This window comes from Neovison vison, chromosome 9 (assembly GCF_020171115.1).
Source record: "Neovison vison isolate M4711 chromosome 9, ASM_NN_V1, whole genome shotgun sequence".
Lineage (NCBI taxonomy): Eukaryota > Metazoa > Chordata > Mammalia > Carnivora > Mustelidae > Neogale > Neogale vison.
The window spans coordinates 96,756,863-96,780,152 of record NC_058099.1 but is presented as its reverse complement, the minus strand read 5'-3'; the positions used below and the strand labels follow the sequence as shown (position 1 = coordinate 96,780,152).

Here is a 23,290-nt window from a genome sequence, read left to right as displayed (position 1 = left end):
CTCCAATGTCACAGAATTCCAGCCAGAACCATGGCCACCAGAGTCAGCCAGGAAGACTTGTCAGAAAGGTTAGATATTCTACGGTCCAGCACTTATTTTTATTGCTTTGATTCCAGCAGCTGGCACAAGTATCATGTCATCATCTTTTCTACAGAAATACTCAGAGTCTTTCTTTGAAAACATCTAGAATCCAACTGTATTCTTAGGAATAGTTGTTATCATCTTTTGAGTGTCTGATTCAGAGAAATGATCACAAGTCTCTTTAAAGTGAGCTTGCTGACTCAGCAATTAAGAGTCCTATACTTCTTTGAATGACAACCGTTTTCATGTTTGTCTTTTACTATAAATCTTTTTATGGCCCCCGCTCCCAGACCAGGCCTTAATCCTTTCCTTGACTTCATGCTAGACATCTCACTTCCTTTTCAGAATGTGAAGACGGGACACATTCAGCTTTATAGGCATTGGCTAGCGTATCCATGTTTACTGATCTGAGAAGAGTCCTCTCTGAGAGGAAAGTCCCTTTGTTTCCTCAGAGCTGTCTTGGGGACCACTCCTTCTCTCTCATTCTCCCTCCCTCAGATCTTCAATTTGTACAATGCAATTTTGACTCTTTTCTTGGTATTGTCCTAAAAGAAGCTATAGAGTAAGAAAGAAGGAAAGTTTCCAATACACTCTTTCGAAGAAAATAATTTTTTTCAGCATTTTTATTGGCACAGAACTAAGAGTATGCCATGTAAAAAGCAGCCATGAAGGTAAGAACTAGGAAGGTTGCTGCAGATATTCCCAGGAACTTTTTCCACCAGGACATTACACTGGGAGTTGTTTTATAAAGTCTAGAAAACAAGACAGTGGACAGGCTGGTGCACCAAGGAACAAAATAAATAAGAATATTTTATTAAATTAATGCAGGTGTAAACAATGACAATAAAATGTAGAACTAAATAGCCTCTCTGCCAAGCCACCGAGAGTGAAACACAAGACAAGGGGATAAAGTGCCTTTCAAATCCAACACATAAGAGACATTAACATTTAGGAATGGAGTGAATAGAGTGTACTCCGGCTCACCCAGAATCCTCCCTTACACTTCACACAAAGGATATCGTCATGCAAACAAGGGATGCTGGTGCTCGCTTCGGCAGCACATATACAAACAAGGGATGCTGTACAGATGAACATGAACAAAAAGACAACAGGAGTTCTGTCAGAGTTTCTGTTTCCTCAGCCTTGACAGGTGGCAAAACAAAGGTTCTCTTTGTCGATAACCCAGGTAAATGGCCAAGAGAGCAGGAATATGCTGGGACCTCCTGGGAGGCATGGGAACCTCAAAGCCTTTGAAACACAACATCTTAGATCTATGTAGTGATGAGAACTGGTAGGACTCAGGGGTTCGGGCACAGCTCATGGCCTTTTCTAGCACAGGTAGGAGTCAAGGTACATTACTGAAATTTCCAAAAAACACAACACAACACAACACAACACAACACAACACAACACCCACTCCTGTCATTTTACGAATACAATATCAAAGTCTAGTTTTTACTCAAGAGAAAACAGATAGGAAAAAAACACAAGTTCCAGACATGATTCTGTCATATAAAATTAGAAATAAAGTCAGCCTTTTTAGGACCAGGTTGACCCAGGGTACCCTGGAGAACCGAATGGTCTCACTGTGAGGAACACAAAATAAACCAAGTCCAAACTCAGTCATAGAGCAATCAGTCAACAATAGCTTGTCATCCAAATGTCAATGAAGTACATAGTTAGCATGTACTAAGTCTTATAAAAGATACTAACAGGCTATGGAAAAGCTGATCTGGAAATAAATAAGAGATAGTGTCTGGCCTCTGGGAACTTCACATTTGTTCCAACAGCCCCATGAGAAATAATACAGTAAATAAAAATAGCAAAGTGCACAGCAGGCAAATAGTGTGTTACCATTTATGTGAATAAAAATATACCTTTTATATATGTTTCTACATATATTATCAAATATCTTTAGAAGATTACAAGAACAAAAGGCAAGAGTAGCTGCTTCTGGAAAGGAAAACCGATGGCCAGGAAAATGGAATGAGGACTTTTTAATGTCTCCTCTTGGACCTTCTGCATTTTGAATCATAGAAAGGTATGAATTCAAATTTTAGCAGCACTTAAATAAAAAAGGAGAGAACTGCTGAACAATAACAACACCATATACATAAACATCAGATTGCATGCCAAAGGCAAATAAATCAAACATAAATATAATGATAGCAAAGGAGCTCAAGAGTTATTTTCCACAATTTAAGAAAATACTGACTTGTTCTCATAAACTAAAATCAGTTTGATTAAAATGTATTTGGGGGGCGCCTGGGTGGCTCAGATGGTTAAGTGTCTTCGGCTGGGGTTGTGATCGAACAGTCCCGGGATTGAGCCCCATGTCGGGATCCCTGCTCAACAGGGAGTCTACTTTCCTCTCTGCCTCTGCCTCTCTCCCCTGCTCATGCTCTCCCTTTCTCTGTCTCCCTCTCTCAAATAAATAAATAAATAAAATATTTTTAAAAATGCATTTTGAACTTCCAAGGAACACCCTGGCGGACTGCCCAGGACATGCCCCCCCTTCGGGAGCCCTTCTAGTCTCTCCTCTTCACGCCATCCTTCTCCCCCAACACCGGATGTCATGTTACTGCACTAAGCTGTAATAAGGAATTTCCTTTTCCGTCTCCCCCATGATACTGTGAGCTCCTAAAAGAGAGGTTCTTTGTCTTGCTCAGTCACTGCCTGGCCTAGTGACATGGGTGCTTCCTAAATGTTTGCTGAATGAATTTCTTAAAGCAAAACACAGCTCTGGACTATATCCTAAAAGGACAGTGAATGACAGTTGTAGAAATCTGAGATCTCCTATTTACTGACTCATGCGAGTTACTTTAGCTCTCTGCTCCCTCAGCTGTGAAATGGGTATGATAACAGTGCTTACCACAACATAGCTATCCTAGGCATTAAATGAGATTCTGTGTGTAGGATGCCACATAGTTGTTAACACTGACATTTAAAATGGAACAGATACTGCAGTAACATATCTTACCTCAGGGTCTGAGAATAAGATTATTCGAGTCAACCAAAGTACTGGTGGGTTAAACAAGGTAATATCCTATATAAACCACAGGTCTGCTCTCTACGCTTCCTATATCCTGGTAGCTGTGGAGGATACCAAGTACCTCAACAATACTACACATTTTACTGAGCATGCACAACTCACTAAGCAGTAAATTTAGTTTTGTGACAAAATTCTAACTTCTGCTACAGATTTTCTTCAAAAGAAATCATTCACGACCACACTCACATGACAAGACTCCAAAGACTCAAAATAAACGAAAATCCCATCCTTAAATACTGTTGCAACACTGGGACTCTCAGTCACACAGACGACAAGCAGAGACACTGAGTGAAGGCAAAGGGCACTTCTGCAGGAACTGACCATTAAGTCGGGGAATCACAACTTGTTTTCCTCGGATGAGCGATGGGCGATTTGCACGGGGGCTCATCTTTCAGGAGCGTCCCTTCTCTCTCCCTTAGATGGGAGTCTCCCAGTTGTTTTGAAGGACCTTGCAGCCCCCCCTCTGCTCCTTCTCGCTTTGTTCTCTTCCTCTTCTCTGCCAGCTTCCACAGTTGAGTGCTTGGGCCTGGAAGTCCTGCATCATCGGCAGCTCGCCCGGCCCACAGCGCTGCTCTGCTCACGCGTCGCTCTGCCAAACTCAAACCATGGCCAGAGAATCCCTGCTTTTAAGATCAGGAGTTTCAATGCTGGATTATGTCTCTTCAGATTGTATCTCTGGAGACTGACGATGGCAGGCATAACTCATACTTGCTAGACGATAGAACAGATTCGCAATGAGAGAGAGGCAGACATTTATGTCCAATTATCTTTATATGATAAAGGGTGACCAACTGTCTGGTTTGCCCAGGTTTGTTCTGGTTTTAAAACCGGGAATCCCATGTCCTGAAAAACTCCTTAATTCTGGGCAAAGCAAGAGAGATGGCTGATCACCAAAATGATGATCTGATTCGCCAAACAACATTCACTATTTAGTTTTATAAAAGAGTTGAGTGGAACTGACCACATAATGAAACCTGCCTGGGCTCATCCAACTTACTTAGATTACTTATATTAGGGCTTGTTGTGAAGTTTGGTCTCTAATTGCACTAGAAAGAATTAGCAATCTTAATACAACTTTCTTCTTAGTTCAGTCAGCTAGGTGAGGTCTTTGATGTTTTATAAATGGAAATATTTATGGTAAAATGAATTTACATGGATAGGTTAAGAGTAAAGTGTTACAGCCAGGCTAGTGGGTTACAGGTATGTTCTTGGGCAATTTGATATTTTTCTTGACCCTCTGTTTTCTCTACTATAAAATAGGAAATACCCTTGTATTTACCTCTTTGATTTTGTGGGGGGAGATTAAACAAGGCAATGTATATTAAGTAGTTAGCACAGTGTCTGCTGCTTAAGTTTCATCCATCTATCTATCTATCTTACTCACCCACTTAAGTCAATTTGTCCCCTTTTGCAAGGAGGTGTTAGGATGCAGAGCTATAAATCTAGCAGAGAGAAGCTGCCTCCTCCCCCATCCCCAAAGCTGCTCACCTGTCTACACTCCAGGGCTACCCCTAAATTTCCTCAGACTAGGGAAGAGTTCTTGTGTAAGTTGTGAGGTAAAGAGGAGCCAGCAGTTCCAAGAGCCAGCATTCTTTAAAGTGAGGAGAGATTACGGCTGATAGCTTTCTCCTTGTTATTACATTAACTTTTTGTTTCTATTTCTCTCAACTTTCTAACCCCTGCTAATATTCTTACCATTTTGTTTCTTTGAGTTCCTGTCTCGGGTGACACATTTTTCCATATCCATCATTTTCCCTTGAGAAAAAAAAAAAAAAGTCATTTCTATTCCCTTGTAACACAGCCCTACATCCCACATAGTGACTCAAGTTTCAATTCCAAGTTCCTATGAAATATTTTTAATCCCCTAGGAAATCTGATAGACTTCTGAATTTATTCCACGGGTTTCAACCCCTGAGGTCAATTCAACAGTTTAGGGCATATGCTTTCGGTCCTACATTTATTTTTAAAGTTTACTTATTTTTTTAGTAATCTCTACAGCTGATGGAGGGCTCAAAGTCACAACCCCAAGACCAAGAGTTGCACAGCCTTCTGACTGAGCCAGGTAGGTGCATGCTCCTAGATTTTCTTTAGGAGGATATACTTTAATTCTCCATCCTTCCCTCAAAGATAGACAACACACTGAGACACTTTATTATACATTAGTTTTCTAGTCATTCCTAATGATGACTATTTACTTTCCATGAGGAAATATTCAAAATGCAAGTTGGCAAGAGTCACTTCCTTGGACTAATCTACTCCATCTCAAGATCATCATGTCATTGGACCTTGAGCCTTTTATTTTAGATAACTGTCTCAGTTCTGTTAAATACCTATTCTTTAGAAATAGCTGACCTCCACTCAATTACACCACTTTCCCAGATCCACCCATCCTCTTAAGCGGCTGTGGGGAATTTTTCAACCACCATTGGAATTCCCTCCCATCTTCCACTTCCCTATTTGACCTCAAATAACTCTACACACAGATCATCACTGGATCTCCTGGTATACTTCTCAAAGTACTGGGGAAATGTCTACTTTAAATCATCTTAAAATGGAAGGAAATTATTTGAATAGACTCATTTTCCTGTTTTAATTTTTCCCATGTGCAAAATGAGAAATAAACACATGCAAATTATTTTGAAAACTGTAGAATATCCTCAGCCAGAAATCTTGTAAAATACTCTATGGTAAAAGCATCACCATTCTACAGAAAACAAAACAAAACTATTTTATTTCTTAGTGTGCCCAGAAACGAGCTCAATATAATTATAGTGCAACTAATGGGGCACCTGGGTGGCTCAGTGAGTTAATTTAAGCCTCTGCCTTTGGCTCAGGTCATGATCAGGGTCCTGGGATCAAGTCCTGCATCGGGCTCTCTGCTCAGCAGGGAGCCTGCTTCCTTCTTTCTCTGCCTGCCTCTCTGCCTACTTGTGATCTCTCTGTCAAATAAATACATAAAATCTTAAAAAAAATAGTGCAACTAATGCAAGACTCAAATTCAACCCAAGCTGACAAGCATTTTAGCTTTTCCTCCCTTACTCTAAGTCTCGGGTTATTTGCATGATGGAAAGAAACTGTATGATGCTTGGTCTCCTTCACCCTCTGTACATACCGTTCTCCCACCTCTCACTCCCATACACATGATCTTCACTCGGCAATCCTGCCCGGCTTTACTGTCACTGCTATTGAACAATGGAATGTGTTTGTGCCACTTTTCGAAGGCAAACCAGGTTTCCCTGCAGCTATGGTCCAATCGTCACCCCCTTGGAAATGCTACTACAAGTGTTCACTGCCACCTTCCAATGTAAGCAATGCTGCAGGACAGTGAAATGAACAGGACTGTAGTAAGAGATGACACAGTTTCACACGGTAGCATAGCTGAAACCCACTTTGCATAATTGAAAGCAGCTCCTAGAAGAGAATGCTAGTAAGAAGACAGCATTTTATAAATCCACGTTTCCTGATTGGGCCATCATTAGCATTCTGGGTAGGAGAGTTCCCAGTTACATGGGACTGAGGTGCATATTACAGAAGGTTGAGCATCTCTGGCTCTGCCTATAAGTGCCACCTTGACAAAAGTAGCTACCCCATACAGTTCCCCATACGCACAGTGGAGACCATTGCAATAAAGGAGATACCATTTCTCTTCAGACAGAAAATGACTGCCGGGATGACACCAAGAAACACCAGCACAGCTCCCAGAACCATGAAGTGAGTCCTCTCATTTGATGGAACTGGAAGTGGTTCTGAAGAAGAAATGAATCCAAAAAGAAAGTGAAGATGAAATTTTGATGGGAAGAGGTTAAGAGAAGAATCATCCTTGAAGTTGAATTTCAGTTAGCTTTGGGTTACAAACAGTCCCTGACCAGTGAGTGGCTGGAATGGTGAGATACCGCTGATAGGAAAATGGGAGCTGCACAGAAAAGTGGAAGCAGCCAAGGCTTTGGACAGATGGGCCTGGGGCTACATTCTGCTGTCACTCACTAGCTTTGAGATCTCAGGCAAATCCTTTCACCTGCCTACAAAATGGAAATGATAATAAATTTATTGTGAGGCCAGTGTTTGTGAAGAGCTCAGTACTAACTATGAGACTCAGTGACCTCCCTTGTCACCGAGAATACCTCCCTTGTATTCTTTTACCTAGAAGCTAGCTCCTGATGCACATGGTAAAGATGGAACAGGAAGGCCAACTGGCACTGCCCAAGAGCATCTACCTCCTGGTGTGTGTGCCCACGGTTGAGGGCCATTGCTCACTGTCTTTTCTTTCTCAGTTTGAACATCTTGAAACATCTGATCCTGGGTACTTCCCACCAGTCTGTCTGTGGGTCCATGAAAGAAGAAAAGGGTCCCCTGGCACATGATATTCAGAGACTGCTGCTTCCATTAGCCATGATCCCTGATGACTTCATTCAAGCTTTAAAGCCACAACGGTGGTCAACCTTTCTCTAGTAGCTTACATTTTACAAAGCCTGTTTATATCTATTTCGATCTCAAAATAAGTTCAGTTAGTCATGCAATAAAAAAAAAAAAATCCTTGGTGATAGAGGAGGAAACAGACCCCAAGCATTTTGGTGAATTACCCTAAGTCTTCCCTCAGATAAGTTGTCATAAAGCAACTTTTAAATGGCAAGAACCCACAAACACAGCCCCTACCAAAGTGACTCATAACCCAGTAAAAGCATCTCTTTAAGTTTCTCAACTTTTTTCCCCTCTTTACATTCATGGGACAATCTTGTATTGCCCTTTCCTGTTGGTCGAATTTTCAACCTGAGGTCTTTGATGTTTTTTCTGAAGTAGCTGAAGCTAAACTGGCAACCTCTACTAGAAGTGTGGGGCATGAGAAGTGCTTCTCAGAACACCCCTGGGTTCATGTTAACTTCATGCTCTCCTGCTCCACTTTCTCCAAAGGTCTCAGCCTCTCATCAGACTCTGCATCCCACTGTACCCACTCCTGTATGGTAGTAAGAGAAAGAAATAATTGAGTCTGTGCTGGGAAGAGCCTCAAATCATATTCATACACTGTAGCTCACTCACCCCTACAGTAACCTTGCCCAATAGTTTATAACTTTTATAACTGTTATAATTAGGGAAAGTGAAACACGCAGAAGTTGAGCAGCTTCGGCAGGGACCACAAGCTTATGTCTCATGCGCTAAGCAGAGAAACTGCTTTGCGTTGAAATGCCATAGACTATCTTGGGGGTGGGGTGGATGGATGGGGTACGTTCCATTTGCTGGCTACCACAGAAACCCTGGAAAGAAAAGAGCAGCTCTGATGTGCTGGGATCTGGATTCCTGCAACACTGCCTGAGCTGCCCCCAGGTCCCTTAGCCACAAAAGCATTTTCTACATGGGATGGGATTGCCTTACCTGTTTCTTATCTGTTTCCTGGAAAGTGTGAACAGTGTCTTACTCTTCTATGAGCCCCTGATGCCTGGCACATAGGGCATATTCAGTAAATATTTGCTGAATGTTTATTAAACAGCAATATGACTTGGATGAATGCAGATGAGGAAGCTTTTTATAAGTATAGTGTTATACATGCATTCACTTATTTAATGAATGATGGATACCTACAATGAAAAGGCAACATGCTAGAGGCCAAAGGACAGAAGGAGGTACATTTGAATTGAGACATTCAGAATACTACCTGGGATGACCAACTTAGCAGTATTGTTTCTGTCTTCCTCAGGACCTGATCTTCGAAAAGTGCAATAGAAAATCTCATTAGCTGTTGTGTTGATTCTCAGCGTGCTGGTCACATTGAAAAGCTTCTCTTCCCCGCTGGAATTAGTGATGGTGGTTTTGCCACTCAGGACTTGATGGTCGCTGCTTGTCCAGATGACTTCAGCCTCAGGGTAACCCTCAGCCTGACACATTAGTTCATGTTCAGAGGTGACAGGATCCACAGAAATTCTTTGGTTGATTCTGCGGTATGGGGCTAGGTCATGAGCAAAAAGAAGTTAGGGCTTTCACTTAGGACAAAACTAGATATATGACTTGGTGTCATCTACATTAGGAAGAGTATCAGTTCAGGCAGGTTCTCAGAGAAACAAGCTTGATGTTCAGATGTTTCAGCAGTGAGAAACCCCTATCAGTCCTGCTTCAGCTTGCCCACTCATAGCTGGGCTATGTTTTAGCTCAAAGGAACAACTACCTTGCTATGAAAATCATATTGCTCTTTTTATTAGCTCCAAGCAAATGCACAGATTAAAGAGAATTGTCATCTTTAAACCAATAGTCTGTTCATCCAAATATAAAATATGTCTTTCCATTTACTCAAGTCTTTGTATCTTTCTCATAAACTTTATAGTTTTTACATAGGGCCAGCCCTTTTCTTCTTAACTTTACTTCCTGGATATTTTCTTTTTGTTGTTGTATTTCTGTCTTCATAGCATGAACCTCTCCAGCTGACCAGCATGGTTCTTAGCCTTTATTTAATAAACAGAAAATCTGATTTTCATGTGCCATTCACTTTTCCACCTATGGGTCAAGGATCAGAAATTAGGCATGAAAAGAGTATGATATCATTACAGAAAGTACTACATGTTCCTGAATCACACTTTTTAAAGTTTAAACTTTTTTTTAAGAATTTATTTATTTATTTGACAGAGAGAGATCACAAGTAGGCAGAGAGGCAGGCAGAGAGAGAGAGGAGGAAGCAGGCTCCCTGCTGAGCAGAGAGCCAGATGCGGGACTCGATCCCAGGACCCTGGGATCATGACCTGAGCCGAAGGCAGTCGCTCAACCCACTAAGCCAACTTATTTTCTACTTCAAAATAGTTTTAGATTTACAGAAAAGTGGCAAAGATAGCACAGAGCCCCCACCTACCTTTCACCCAATTCCCCCCTATTGTTAACACCTTGTACTACCATGGTGAATTTGTCAGAACTAAGGAACCAATGTTAGTACATTACTATTAGCTGAACTTCACACTTTGTTCCATTTCACTAGTTTTTCCCTTAATGTCCTTTTTCTATTCTGGGATCTCATGCAGAATACCACATTTATGATACTTATTTTTTTTAACTTTTTTATGCTGGCTATTTCAATAAATCATCTAAATAATTATTATACTCAAGAAAGAAAGTTTAAATTTTAGGTCATTGATGAAAACTTAGCTCATTGCTTTGGGACCCTTTTAGGATTAAGATATCAAGTGTACTATTTTAGTAGATTATTTAATGCATTTACATCACCTAAGATCTTCATTCGTGTTTATTCATTACAAGCATGGTAATGTATCATTATTCTGTTGTTATAATCTTTATTGTACTCCTAATACTTTAATGTAACCACCAGTGGTCCACAGAGAGCCTTGACTTTCCATTCCTTTACCAAAAATGTGACAATGGCTTTGTAATAAGATCTATTCACAGGGATTTAATACAAGGCAGCCAGAATCAAAGAAGAATGAAATGATGTGATGTTTTTGTGGTCTTGATTCAATGAATCACCAATAGAAACACTGGAAAGCAACATAATTATAATTTCAAAACACATAAGTAATGGTTCTCATGAGTACTTGAGTCCTCAACCTTGTATCTGTTATGTTCAACAATCCTTCAAAAAAATAAAGCCATTGATCATACTTCCTAAATAGTATTACCATAACAGGGTCTAGTTCACATAGCACAGGGCTTTATTTCTGGGCAATTTAGTTTACAAGACTAAAATCACAGATAATAGTGAAGTACTAAAGGTAAAATGCTAGCTTTTTTACTCTTATCATTTTTAACAGAATAATAAAGGAGAATGTTGTTTTATGCCTAAGCATATGTATAAATGTGGTATGCTTCTCAGGATCCAATAAATGAGTGGAGTTGTCCTACTCATTGGTTAGATATCCACTATTCTAGTCTCTAAAGTAGGACGCATGTGTTGCGATACTGGAAGAAAATATTAGAACTTCCACTTACATATAAATTTTTATCATAATAATTAAGAAATAATCTAAGCTCAATCAACTTTACTAATTGACACTGGGCCTCACTTTCTATGCCACATGAGGGTCTTACGGGAAGAGGGAAGTTTTGTAGACAATGCGGTTATGAACACTGGGTGCACGTATCCCTTTGGGTTAGTATTTTTGTATCCTTTGGGTAAATGCCTAGCAGTGTAATTGCTGGAACATAGGGTAGTTCTATTTTCACCTTTCTGAGGAACCTTCATACTGTTTTCCTACAATATCCAAATTATGGAAACAACCCATCTGTCCATTGACTGATGAATGGATAAAGAAACCATGTATGGGGCGCCTGGGTGGCTCAGTGGGTTAAGCTGCTGCCTTCAGCTCGGGTCATGGTCTCAGAGTCCTGGGATTGAGTCCCGCATCGGGCTCTCTACTCAGCAGGGAGCCTGCTTCCCTCTCTCTCTCTCTGCCTGCCTCTCCATCTACTTGTGATTTCTCTCTGTCAAATAAATAAATAAAATCTTAAAAAAAAAGAAACCATGTATGTATGTGAATATAAACACAAACACACAGACGTGTGCACGTGCACACGCGCTCACACACACACACACACACAGAAGTATTACTCAGCCATAAAAAAGAATAAGCTCTTTTTTTTTATTTGCAATGATGTGGATGGAACTACAGAGTAAAATACTAAGTGAAATAGTTTTTAAAAAAGTCAAATATCATATGATTTCATACATACTGGAATTTAAGAAACAAAACAAATACACATAGGGGAAAAAAAGAGAGAGAAGGCAAACCAAGAAACAGATGCTTAACTGTAGAGAGCAAACTGATGGTTACCAGAGGGGAGGTGGGTGGAGGGATGGGTTAAAAAGGTGATGCGGATTAAGAAGGGCATTTGTGATGAGCATTTGTTGTTTTATGAAGTGCTGAATCCCTAAACTGTATACTTGAAACTAAAAACAAAAACCAATACTCAAGATTTTCAAGACCATCCACCTTTGTTAACAATGAATTTCACCTTAAACTATTAGCTAATGATAGTGAATCATCATAATTAGCAAGGCATTAAAATAGGATTACATTTTTATTTCATTCTTTAAAAATTTCTGTCTTTATACATTTAGAGAAGGTACAATACATTAGGTTGAACCATATGAAGTTAGTGACATTCAACTTCTTTTACCTTTTAAAAATGCCAATTTCTTATGCTCTATCCTTTACGTTAGCCTAAGTATATCCTTTCTAACTGTATACACACACAAACACACATATTAGCTAACATGCTTTACTGATGGAGTGCATTATCAAAAACATATGCAGACTCCTGGTTTAGTAGATACAGAGCACACATGTGCTAATCCAATGGTCACATCAAGACCAAGAAAAGCTCACTGTAGTTTTGAAGTCAATATACCACTTTATACACACTCTGGAGGTATAAATGGAGGGGAGTAAAATCTGGTTGTTAGGGACACATACTTCAGAACTAGACTACGTGAGTTCAAAACCTGCCTTTACCACTTACTGGCTGAGTGAACTTGGGTACATTACTTAACTTCTTTGGGCTTCAATTTACTCCTCCATAAAATGAGAATAACACCACACACGTCACTGAATCTAAGATGCCATCTACAGAAAGACACACTTAGATATGAGATAGTAAAATGTGAAAACATACATCTTAGACATAATGGAGCCCCTACCCCATAGAGTCGTTTGAGGATTAAATGAGTTAGTATAGACAAAATGGTTAGGACAGGGCATGGCATGTAACAAGTACTACATGAGTGTTAATCTCCACTATGGTAAGTACTAGAGCTGCTCCCCCTCCCCTTACTACTACCATTGAAATGTACTCATGTAATAGTCTTCAGAAAGAATCGGCAGTGCCTCACAAACAGACTTGGAAATAAGTTTTCACATCTTCAAACCTCTTCATATTTCAAAATTTTTAGCCCTATCCTATTTGAGGAAATATTTCATTCATTCATTCACTCATTCATTCAACAGATATTTTTTTGTGTGCTCTTGTCAAACTCCTCTTGCATGCCAATTCCTAGGGATTGAGCAGTAAATAAAACAGACCCAAATCTCTGGCTTTGTGGAGTACATATTCAAGAAAGAGGAGAGCAATAATAATACAGCTGCATCTGTATACGTTAGATGAGGATGAACAGGTTACGTGATACATTAGATGGGGAAAAACACTATAGAAAAAATATAAAGGCTGGCTGGTGAACTGGGGAGTGATGGGGTTGGTGGGGAATGATAGCAGTTAATCCTTGGTTCATATGAACAAATTAGCTTCATCAGGATAACTGTGCAAAATTTTGTTCTTTCAGTTGTTTGATCCCATTTAAGTTCCTTAAAGTATGAGTGGGTGTTTCATTTTCCTCGTCATTAGGTTCAGTGTTTACAGAAAAACAGCATCCTTAATTAAAAGTCAAATGCCCGAGAGTATGATATTTAAACTGATAAGCATGAAAGGGGCAATAATACCCAGAGTGATAACAATAATTGAGTTAATCCAAAACTAAAGTCTTAGCGCATTTCAGTTTTGAAATGCTTCACCTATAAAATCCCATGGTGAGTAAACTCCCTGTGGGGAAGCTGTGTTACCACATATTTGCAGTGATGGGAAGAGAAGTGTTACTGTGAAATCATTTGCATATAGAGGTGACTCAGGAATTATACTTCCTTGAGTTATGAAGTTCTTGCAAGAAAGCTGTTTCCATTGGTGACACTGCCCCAGTGCAAGTGAAGCTTCGTGGCTGGCTTATTCTCAGTGTAGCTCAACTCAACACCCAAGACCCCAGTTTGCAAATGACCACAGGATGGACTGGGACTAGGATGCCAATTAAGTAATTTATAATATAAAACGGAATGGACAAAACAAATCAGATAGTCAAATCTGGCTGGTCATCTGCTTTGCTCTATCAGGAACCCCTTCTTGGAAAATCCTCCAGTGCCAAAAGTTTCCTACTGTGTTGAGCTATAACAAAGGACATTACAGATCAACATAGGATATTAGAGAGACGAGAGTACCTGAAAGAACACTCTTCCTTGTTACAGGACAGCTGTACCACTCTGCATACTCGCCAAAGGTTGATGAAAGACCCTCTCTTCTGGAAGCAGAAACTTACGCTCTATACTTCCTTTTACCTGACTGCCAAGCTTACGGTCTTCCTCCCCAGCCCAGATCCAGCAATGCTGGCTGTTCATGGGACTAAGCACTGATAATTTCTTCAATTTTATGAAACACAGTCAGTGTGCTGATGAGCTGAAGAAAAGTTGAAAATCCCAACCTGGGATCCCACCAGCTTGCTTTCGTAAAAATCACTGTTCTGGAGAAGTATATGGCAAAATAAAATGAAAATTAAATCTACTTCCCCAAGTGGACATGCAACATGAGGGGGTTAAGTGGGTAGGAGAAGAATAAATGAAACAAGATGGGATTGGGAGGGAGACAAACCATAAGTGACTCTTAATCTCACAAAACAAACTGAGGGTTGCTGGGGGGAGGGGGGATGGGAGAAGTGGGGAGGGGTTATGGACATTGGGGAGGGTATGTGCTATGGTGAGTGCTGTGATGTGTGTAAACCTGGCGATTCACAGACCTGTACCCCTGGGGATAAAAATATATTATATGTTTATTTAAAAAAAAAATCTACTTCCCAAGACAAGGGACACCTTGACCACAGAAACATTAACTGATCCAAAATCAGAAACCCAGTAACGTGCCGTAAAAATAGAGGCATTTCTCCCAGTTGCTATATCATTTGGATTGAGTTTACAATGATCATTTATCCCTTTACAATGAATGTAAACGTCTACTTGTAATACTGACCTTCAGACTGAAGGTAGTTAGACCAGGAATGAAAGAACAAGGAGTAATGACTGGATTCTTGTCATACACCTAAAGGTCATCATGTAAATGAAAGAAGCTGGCGGATAATCTCAGAACTGTGACTAGAGAGGGCGATACTAGCTCAGTATCAGAAAATAATTTCAAAAGGCTATGGAAGGGAGGTCCAAGTGACCGGGTGTCATTGTGGAAAGTATGTGAGCAGAAGGTCCCTTGGGGGGATTTCTGTTCTTCGGGAGTTTGGATCAGCTGCTCTTTCTTGGGATCCTTTCATCTCTCAATTCTACGAATCTTAACAGTGAAAGTAGAGGGGGATCAGCTAAGGTGTTTTCCTTTTCTTATCTAGTGGCAACGCAAAATTTTGAATGCAGGTGACCTGATGACATATTTGTGGGTCAGTACTCGGGAATTTGACACTCACAGTTCCTCTACAACACTCCAAGGTAAGAGCCGTGTAGACTTTCAAGATGAATATATGCCCAGTGAGCATAGTTTATACTGTCTCTAAAAAATAGTTTCCTTTATGTTTGATATTATTTTTTTGCCTTTATAGATTGACTTCAAGTCTTTTTAAATGTGAAACTCACAGTGGGGTTTGTTTTTATTAATTTGGAGTTGACATAAAGAGGTATAAAGGAAGGAAAATGATGGCAGACTTAATAAATTTTTAAAAAATTATAGATGAATAAAAAATTTCCTGGCAGGACACAGAAACAGTGGCTACTATCTTGACATGCCATGGAAGATGGCAGCAAAGGGAGAAGGACACTCTTGTAATTCATGTTATCCCCTTCCACAGTTTCTGAATGGTTTGCAAGTACATGTATCATAATAATAAAAACGTAAAGACCAGGAATTTATTTTTAGGAGAACAGAACATACTGTGGAACATGCCCCTACCATGTCTGGCTCTGGATCTCCAGGGGCTGCCAAAGAGGAAAGTTTGAGAAATGCTCATTGGAGGAGCGTGTGAATGAATGAATGAGCAAACTGCCACTGTGGAGAGCAAGGTGGATCTCCAAGAGGGAAAAGTGCTCATAAAGATTGGGCCTCTTCACCTGTATGCATCCTTACCATGAACTTTCAAAGTAATCCGCTTGTAGTCAGCACCGCCATAGCCAATCAAACAGCAGTAAACCCCCGCATCCTGCAACTTCACGTCTATGATCTGAAGCGCGGCCTTCCCCAAGAAAAGCTGGTCCTTCAGCAGCTGGGCCCTCTGGTTGTAGCTGCTGTGCTGAACTTGCAGGTCTTCTTTCCCGTCCACAAACTGAATAATTTTCTTATCCTCCATTTCCCAGTAGACGATTAGTGCAAGCAGGTTTAACTGTTTTTCTATTGGGAATTTGCATTCCATGGTCACATTGCCGCCATACTCCACCACATACAGTTCCTTGGAAACTGTGATTGTAAATGCTGTAGAGAAAGACGACCAATTTTCAGAAGTTGGGAAACTCCTCAAAAAATATACAGATAGTTACAGTAATTATCCCTGGGAAATGGATATCAGGTAATAGAGAAATAGATAATGGGTTAATTTTTCTACTTTCAGTTTGACCATACTGCCTACATCTTTGTCCAATACAGTGGGTTTATGAGATACAGAAAGAAAAACAGAACATTCTTCCTACGAAAAAAAAAAAATTACATTCATCTTAAATAATTATTACAGTTTTTAACTTATGGTTAAATATAGAACCTAATGAAAGGATTTGGTGTCTTACCTTTCAGCAAATGGCAGTGGGCCATGAATGCAAAGACACTAAATATCCTCATTTTTCTGGAGTGACCTAATTACGGAAAATATAAAAACAAAAATGCTTTATTCAATAATTGAGCACCCAGACATTATGGGTCCTGGCAGTACTAAATAAATAGCCTTCAGATAACCAAAAAAATGATTTGTAAGTGTGAAAATGCAGCATGGAATTTAGAAGTTTAATACCTTTACTTAATATCCCACAGTCCTATAAAGCCAAATGGAAAAAAGTTACAGTGATGAGAATCTTTAAATGTAATTACAAGGCCTGAAAAAAACTTATAATGAACACTCAAAACAGGCTAAGAAGAAAATATTATACTAAAATCCTCTCAACTATTTCATGTTTTTTTCTGCAGTATAACATCTAGAAATCCAAACCTGCCCTGTGCAAAATTTCAATGCAAGGACAACCTGACCTCCACATCTCTCACCTTTCAAAGCTTTTTCTTCCACCCTAGACCCTGAACACTTTCATCCTGTCCTTAACTACTCAAGCCTTCCGTATCACCATCCCAACTATGCCACTTTTCTTGCAGGTGCCATCCTTCAGAAATCTCCTCTACTGTCTTTCGCTTATTCCAAGTTATAAATCCTATTCTCTCAATAAACTGATTCTACTAGTAGCAGAAATGAAAAGGAGAAACAGTTGAATTTGACCAATTCATACTAAGATGTGAATGACTTACACCCACTCTTTTAGGGCTAGAATCCGACTAGATTCTATTCTTCATTTTGTCACTCTGAGTGAAATTCTACCAATTATTTAATTTGGCAAACATTGATTGAACAACTGTTCTGTCCCAGGCACTATTTTAGGTACTAGGAATATAGCAGTGAACAAGAAAAAAAAATCACTCTCATTTTGGACCTTATATTCAAGTAGGGGAATAAATAAAGAATATTTGTACTGCATTTCAGCAAATTTATTTCTTAATACACTTTCCCTCTTCTGTTATACATATGTTTACACACTTTGAGAAGTCAGCTTTCCCTCTTAAGGTCTCTTTGACCTCTTGTATACATGTAAAAACTCACCAATGATCAGTTAATCTATGCTATACATATATAAGACAGAAGATTTATGATCCTAATATGTAAATAGTTCCAAAAATCAATAAGAAAACCACACACAACTCAACAGAAAACGAGCAAAATGTTCTAGCACACAGTTTAGAGAGTAAGAAATATAAATGACATCTATACATCAGTAAGGATGCTCATAGATGGGACTGGAAGAGATTATGCTGAGTGAAATGAGTCAAGCAGAGAGAGTCAATTATCATATGGTTTCACTCACTAGTGGAGCATAAGGAATAACATGGAGGACATTGGGAGATGGAGAGGAGAAGTGAGTTGGGGGAAATCAGAGAGGGAGACAAACCATGAGAGACTGGACTCTGAGAGACAAATTGAGGGTTTTGTGGGTCGGGGTGTGAGTCCAGTGGTGGGTATTGTGGAGGGCACGTATTGCATGGAGCACTGGGTGTGGTGCATAAACAATGAATTTTGGAACATTTATTTAAATTTAAATAAAATTAAAAAAATGAAAACAAAAAAGAAGATGCTCAATATCAACAATTTTTAAAAAGCTTAAGTTTAAAACATTAGGTACTATTTTTCACTTATTAGCTTAACCAAAATTATAAAGATTCCTAATATTTAGTGCTCGTAAGGATATGAACAAATGGGTTTTCTCACTCCCTGGTGGTAGGATTGTGAAGTTATATAACATTTTTTGGAAAGCAATTTGGTAATCTCCATTAAAATTTTAAATGTATATGACATACAAGCTTTCACTTCCTCTCCTAGAAATGTATCCTACAAAAACAAAAACATATACATAAACAATACATGTGATGTGACGACATTGCTAATCTTAGCCACAAACGGAATATTCCAGATAGCCTAACTAGTTAAATGTTGTGACAGTCCTAGAATGTAATACCACTAAGGACAGAATTGTATTAATTTTGCAAAGATGTAGAAAGTAAGTTGTAGAGCTATACATGTAGCAGAAATCTACTTCAGTTTAAAAAAAAAGGAAGAAAAATCTGTGCGTGTTTAGACATAGGGAATGTCCAGAAAAATCCATACCAACATACTGATAGTGATTAACTCTAGGAGTGAAATCAGAGGGACAATAAGCAGGTTTTCACTTTTCTATATCTTTTTAAAGATTTATTTATTTATGAGAGAGATAGCAAGAGAAAGGCAGAGGGAGATGGAGAGAGAGAATCCCAAGCAACCTTCATGCTGAGCGAGGATCCCCACATGAAGCTCGATCCCATGACCCTCAGATTATGACCTGAGCCTAAACCGAGTCTGACACCCATCTGACTGAGTCACCCAGGCACCCCATTTTTAAAATAAATTTTCAAAGGAAGAAAGGATGGGAGAAAAAGAAAAGAAAAAAAGGGAGATGAGATTGTTAATGATTTCTTTGGTGTTTTTCCACGTCTGTATTTTCAAATAAATGGGTATGCTTTCCTCTTCTTAGAAGAAAATAAAAAACAAATTTAGTGAACCATTTCACCTTGCTAAGCTGCGGAACATTTAGGAGACAGAATAGTAGAATGGAAAGAACCCTAGAAACTCACACATCAGAGATGAGGCAGAGTAATAATATTTGTTTATTTTTATGTTTTTCTTCATTATCTAATATAAACACAATATAGAAAATGAAAAAAGAAGGGAAAAATCATTGACTATTCCATTACTTTAGCCCAGGAAACTTTCCTAATGCCTAGAAACATTTTTGGTTGTCAAAATGCAGTGGGGTGGTGGCAAGGACTGCTACTTCCTACTGGTGAAGGCCAGGAATGCTGTTGCTAACCACCTACAATGCGCAGGACAGCCACCACACCAGAGACTTATCTAGGCCTCATTGTCAACAGTGCCAAGGTTGAGCAACCTTGCAACCACTGTGAGCATTCCAGTACACATTTTTCTTCTAGTCTTTCTCCCTATGAATCTTTGTAAAAACAATCATAACCTTATCATATATTTAACACTCATTTTTTTCATTGACTATATCAATATGTTTTCCATTTTACCAAATGATATTCATAAATATTTTGGAGTTCCTATAATGTTTAGTTCCCCTACCGTTAGGTTTAAGATTGATCCCAATTTTAACAATATCATAGATATTTGTGTATTCAGCAAATATTTAAGTGCCTATTGTGTGCCACATTGCAGGCCAGGCCCTAAGAACTGATTCCCCAAGAAGAATTTTTAATCAAGGAGAAAGACCATCTTCCTGGTTCTTGACACATGTAGATAACTGGTACGAGTTACACTGTATCTTTACTGGGTATGGTTTTAAAAATATTTTTTCTAATTTGATTATTGAGAAGTTATAAATTGAATGTTTCATGGGTTTGTTGATTATTTTGGTTCTTTTGTGAATTACTTCATCATTTTTCACCCTGTTTATCTTATTAGTTTCTTATCAATCTGTATGAACCATTCATGTTCATATACACATACACAGGTAGAAATAAAAAACAATGAAGTAAAATAATCATCATTCTCTTGTTAGTGTTAGGTGCATAATTCCTGTTTTTCTCCTTTCTCTTCTCATGCATGCCTGTAAGAACATGAAGATTGTTGAAATGAGTCTGCAGAAGCTATCTCCATGACCTTTGCTTGGGCAAGAGTTGATTTCACCACAACCAAAACAAAACAAAAAACCAAACCAACTGTAATATTATAAACAGAAATACACTTGTTGGGCAAAAGAAAACTTAAGATAACCTTTAAGATACCCAAGCAAAGAACTGCTGAATACAAAGGGAAATGAAACCCACTCATGGGTTAAAATTCGTTTTCCCAATGTTTATGGTATACTCTGGTAGACTTCCTAACCTTAAAATGAATTTGGTTGAAAATTTTACTGGACTCTGATGGGCTAGAGTTGATATTTACCTAATTCCTCATGATACCACCTTTTTCCAAGGTTTCCTTCCCTTGGAGTACAGCTGTCATTAGTGGGAGGAAAAAAGGAAGGACAGAGACCATGTGAGTAACCGTGCTCCCTACATCATCCCCACATCAGGGCAGTTGGTCTAAGAGAACACTGACATCTTCGAGTAAGAAACTATATGATGGTATATCTGGATTCCCAAACAAGAGCATCTGAAGAGCAAGGAAATGTGGACTCGGGAAGAAATGAAGAATGGGGAAGCAGGTTTGCCCCTGGCGAACTCAGTATAACACTATGGAACCTGTAGCACTTCTGTATCTCCCAAGGGTAGCAAGGTAGGAGGAAAAGACAGGAAAAGAATTCAAGCTTCCATTCTCAAAAGTAGGAGTAAGAAGTGTCTTGATAGCTGTTGGTTTAGGGTTTCCTTTTCCTTTTATTTATACTTATAGTTTTATAAAAACTATAATTTAATTTTCAAAAAAAAGTTCCTAGAGTTCAACAACATATCTGCAAGATGGAAACCCACCACATTAATAGATCAAGAGAGTGATCTATTTAACCCAACTAAACCCTGTGCCCAGACTCCATCCCCTCAGTCACCCTGAGACATTATTTTGTTTCCCAGGTGGATTCAAATCTCCATACTTACCTCAGTGGTTTCTTTTAAGACTACACTCTACTGTCCTGTAACCTCTGCCTACTCTATTCCACTGAAAAAAGCTGATTTTTTTTTCTTTAGACTATCATAGTTCTTAAAAATGTGGGCAATGTAAACGGGGCTCTTTCTTAAAGGTGATTTCCAATATGAATCGAAAGATCTTTAAAATATTTAGACTCTTCACCTAAGTAGTTAAACTTAAAAGAGTTTATCTGAAGTGAAATAATCAATAATGTCCCAGAGATTTACAAGCAATGATGTTCACGGAATGGCTAAGACACTTAACCACTATAAATAATCTTTATGCCTAGCATGGGATATTAATTTTGTACCATGGGGTATCAATTTTGTACCAGCCATTTAAAAAATATTTATCACATTTTAGAAGACTATTTAATCCATAGAGAGGTACCTGGATGGCTCAGTTGGTTAAGTGTCTGCTTTCAGCTCAGGTCATGATCTCAGGGACCTGGGATCAAGTCCCTCACTGGGCTCTCTGCTCAGTGGGGAGTCTGCTTCTCCCTCTCACTCTTTTTCTGTGGTCTCCCTCGCTCTAAAATAAAATCTTAAAAAAAAAAAGATCCATAGAAAAATCACACAAGGCATTTTTTTTAGGTGCAAACAAGGTGAAACAATGATACTTGAAACACTCCATGTATTATAAGACAAAAAGGCCATGGTATTTCTCCATCAGGACTCCTGAAGGTCCTCAGAGCAAACAGCAAAGAGCTCCGGCTGGGGTATCCTGGCTTGCTCTTACTGTAGGAGGGAGCCTTAGGAGACGCTGCCGGTGTGATGACTGACTCAGAGCATACTGCTAGGGAGCAGCTGAGGGTGGATGAGGACCCAGGTGTCTGACCTCCAGCCTAGGAATTTCCCACTAGAACCAGCTACCTACCCCAGGGCCATATTCTTGAACGCACAGAAACATATACTTACAAAACTGGTATTAAGCAAAACTGAATCCCTACCTCCCCCCTGCCCTACGAAAGGTCAAACCTCTTAGCTGTTCCTATTAGTCTTTACAGGTATGAGCTCTACAGCCTCGTCAGACCATCACACTTTGCCTGGTCCTTCTCTTCTCTTCCACCCAAAGAAAAGGACTTCAGGGGCACCTGGGTGGCTCAGTGGGTTAAAGCCTCTGCCTTCGGCTCAGGTCATGATCCCAGAGTCCTGGGATCGAGCCCCGCATCGGGCTCTCTGTGAGACAGGGAGCCTGTTTCCTCCTCTCTCTCTGCCTGCCTCTCTGCCTACTTGTGATCTGTCTCTTGTCAAGTAAATAAATTAAAAAAAAAAAAAAAGAGAGAGAGAGAAAAGAAAAAGAAACGGACTTCAGACCAACTGCTTTTTAAATTGCCACCCGAGGGGCACCTGGTGGCTCAGTGGGTTAAAAGCCTCTGCCTTCGGCCCAGGTCATGATCCCAGGGTCCTGGGATCGAGCCCCGCATCGTGCTCTCTGCTCACCGGCGAGCCTGCTGCCTCCTCTGTCTCTGCCTGCCTCTCTGCCCACTTGCGATCTCTGTCAAATAAATAAGTAAAATCTTAAAAAAAATTAAGTAAAGTGCACCTCTGGAGGGAAGGACGCTCCCTACCTGCTGGCGGAGGGGCTGGCGGCGGGCTCGCGGGCTCAGCACGCTCTGTCCCGGCGGCGGGGCTGCCGGGCGGTGGGGCTGCCGCCAGCGAGCGAGGCACACTAAAGAGCAGGCGAGGGGAGGGGCCGAGGTCTCCGCCGCGCCCCTCCCCCCTCGCCCGTCCACCGCCCAGCCGGGTCAGTCCGCATTAGGGTTAGTTACTTCCCTCTGGGCTGCCCCGCTTTCCAGTGGGGAAATTAGCGGATTCGGCGCTCTTGGAAAAAAAGGTGAAACTGAAACTTACCGTTCAGTTTCTTGTAAATCAGCTTTCTAAAAAGAAAAGCTTCAAAGATTAAAGCAAACATCATCCTCTATTTTTAAGATTTATATATTTATTTGGCAGAGAGACAGCACAAGCAGCGGGAGCAGCAGACAGAGGGAGAAGCAGGCTCCC

The 23,290-nt window shown here is 39.9% G+C and overlaps 1 protein-coding gene across 5 annotated transcripts; it reads right to left on the bottom strand.

Annotated features, from left to right (window-relative positions):
* Positions 1 to 2,477: 2,477 nt before the first annotated feature.
* CD274 (CD274 molecule) lies at positions 2,478 to 22,929 on the bottom strand. Of its 5 annotated transcripts, none has more exons than XM_044265996.1 (7): positions 22,858 to 22,929; positions 16,645 to 16,710; positions 15,995 to 16,336; positions 8,781 to 9,071; positions 6,772 to 6,879; positions 4,829 to 4,888; positions 2,478 to 3,844 (listed from the first exon to the last, which is right to left on the bottom strand). In XM_044265996.1, exons 2-7 carry the CDS (start codon positions 16,694 to 16,696, stop codon positions 3,786 to 3,788), a joined length of 912 nt encoding a protein of 303 aa, XP_044121931.1. In that variant the 5' UTR covers positions 16,697 to 16,710; positions 22,858 to 22,929; the 3' UTR covers positions 2,478 to 3,785. The 5 variants fall into 5 exon arrangements, 4 of the variants coding, with proteins under 4 accessions (XP_044121931.1, XP_044121933.1, XP_044121932.1 ...); XM_044265998.1 differs by lacking the exon at positions 22,858 to 22,929 and adding an exon at positions 22,833 to 22,851; XM_044265997.1 differs by lacking the exon at positions 22,858 to 22,929 and adding an exon at positions 21,678 to 21,698.
* Between the last annotated feature and the right edge of the window lie 361 nt (positions 22,930 to 23,290).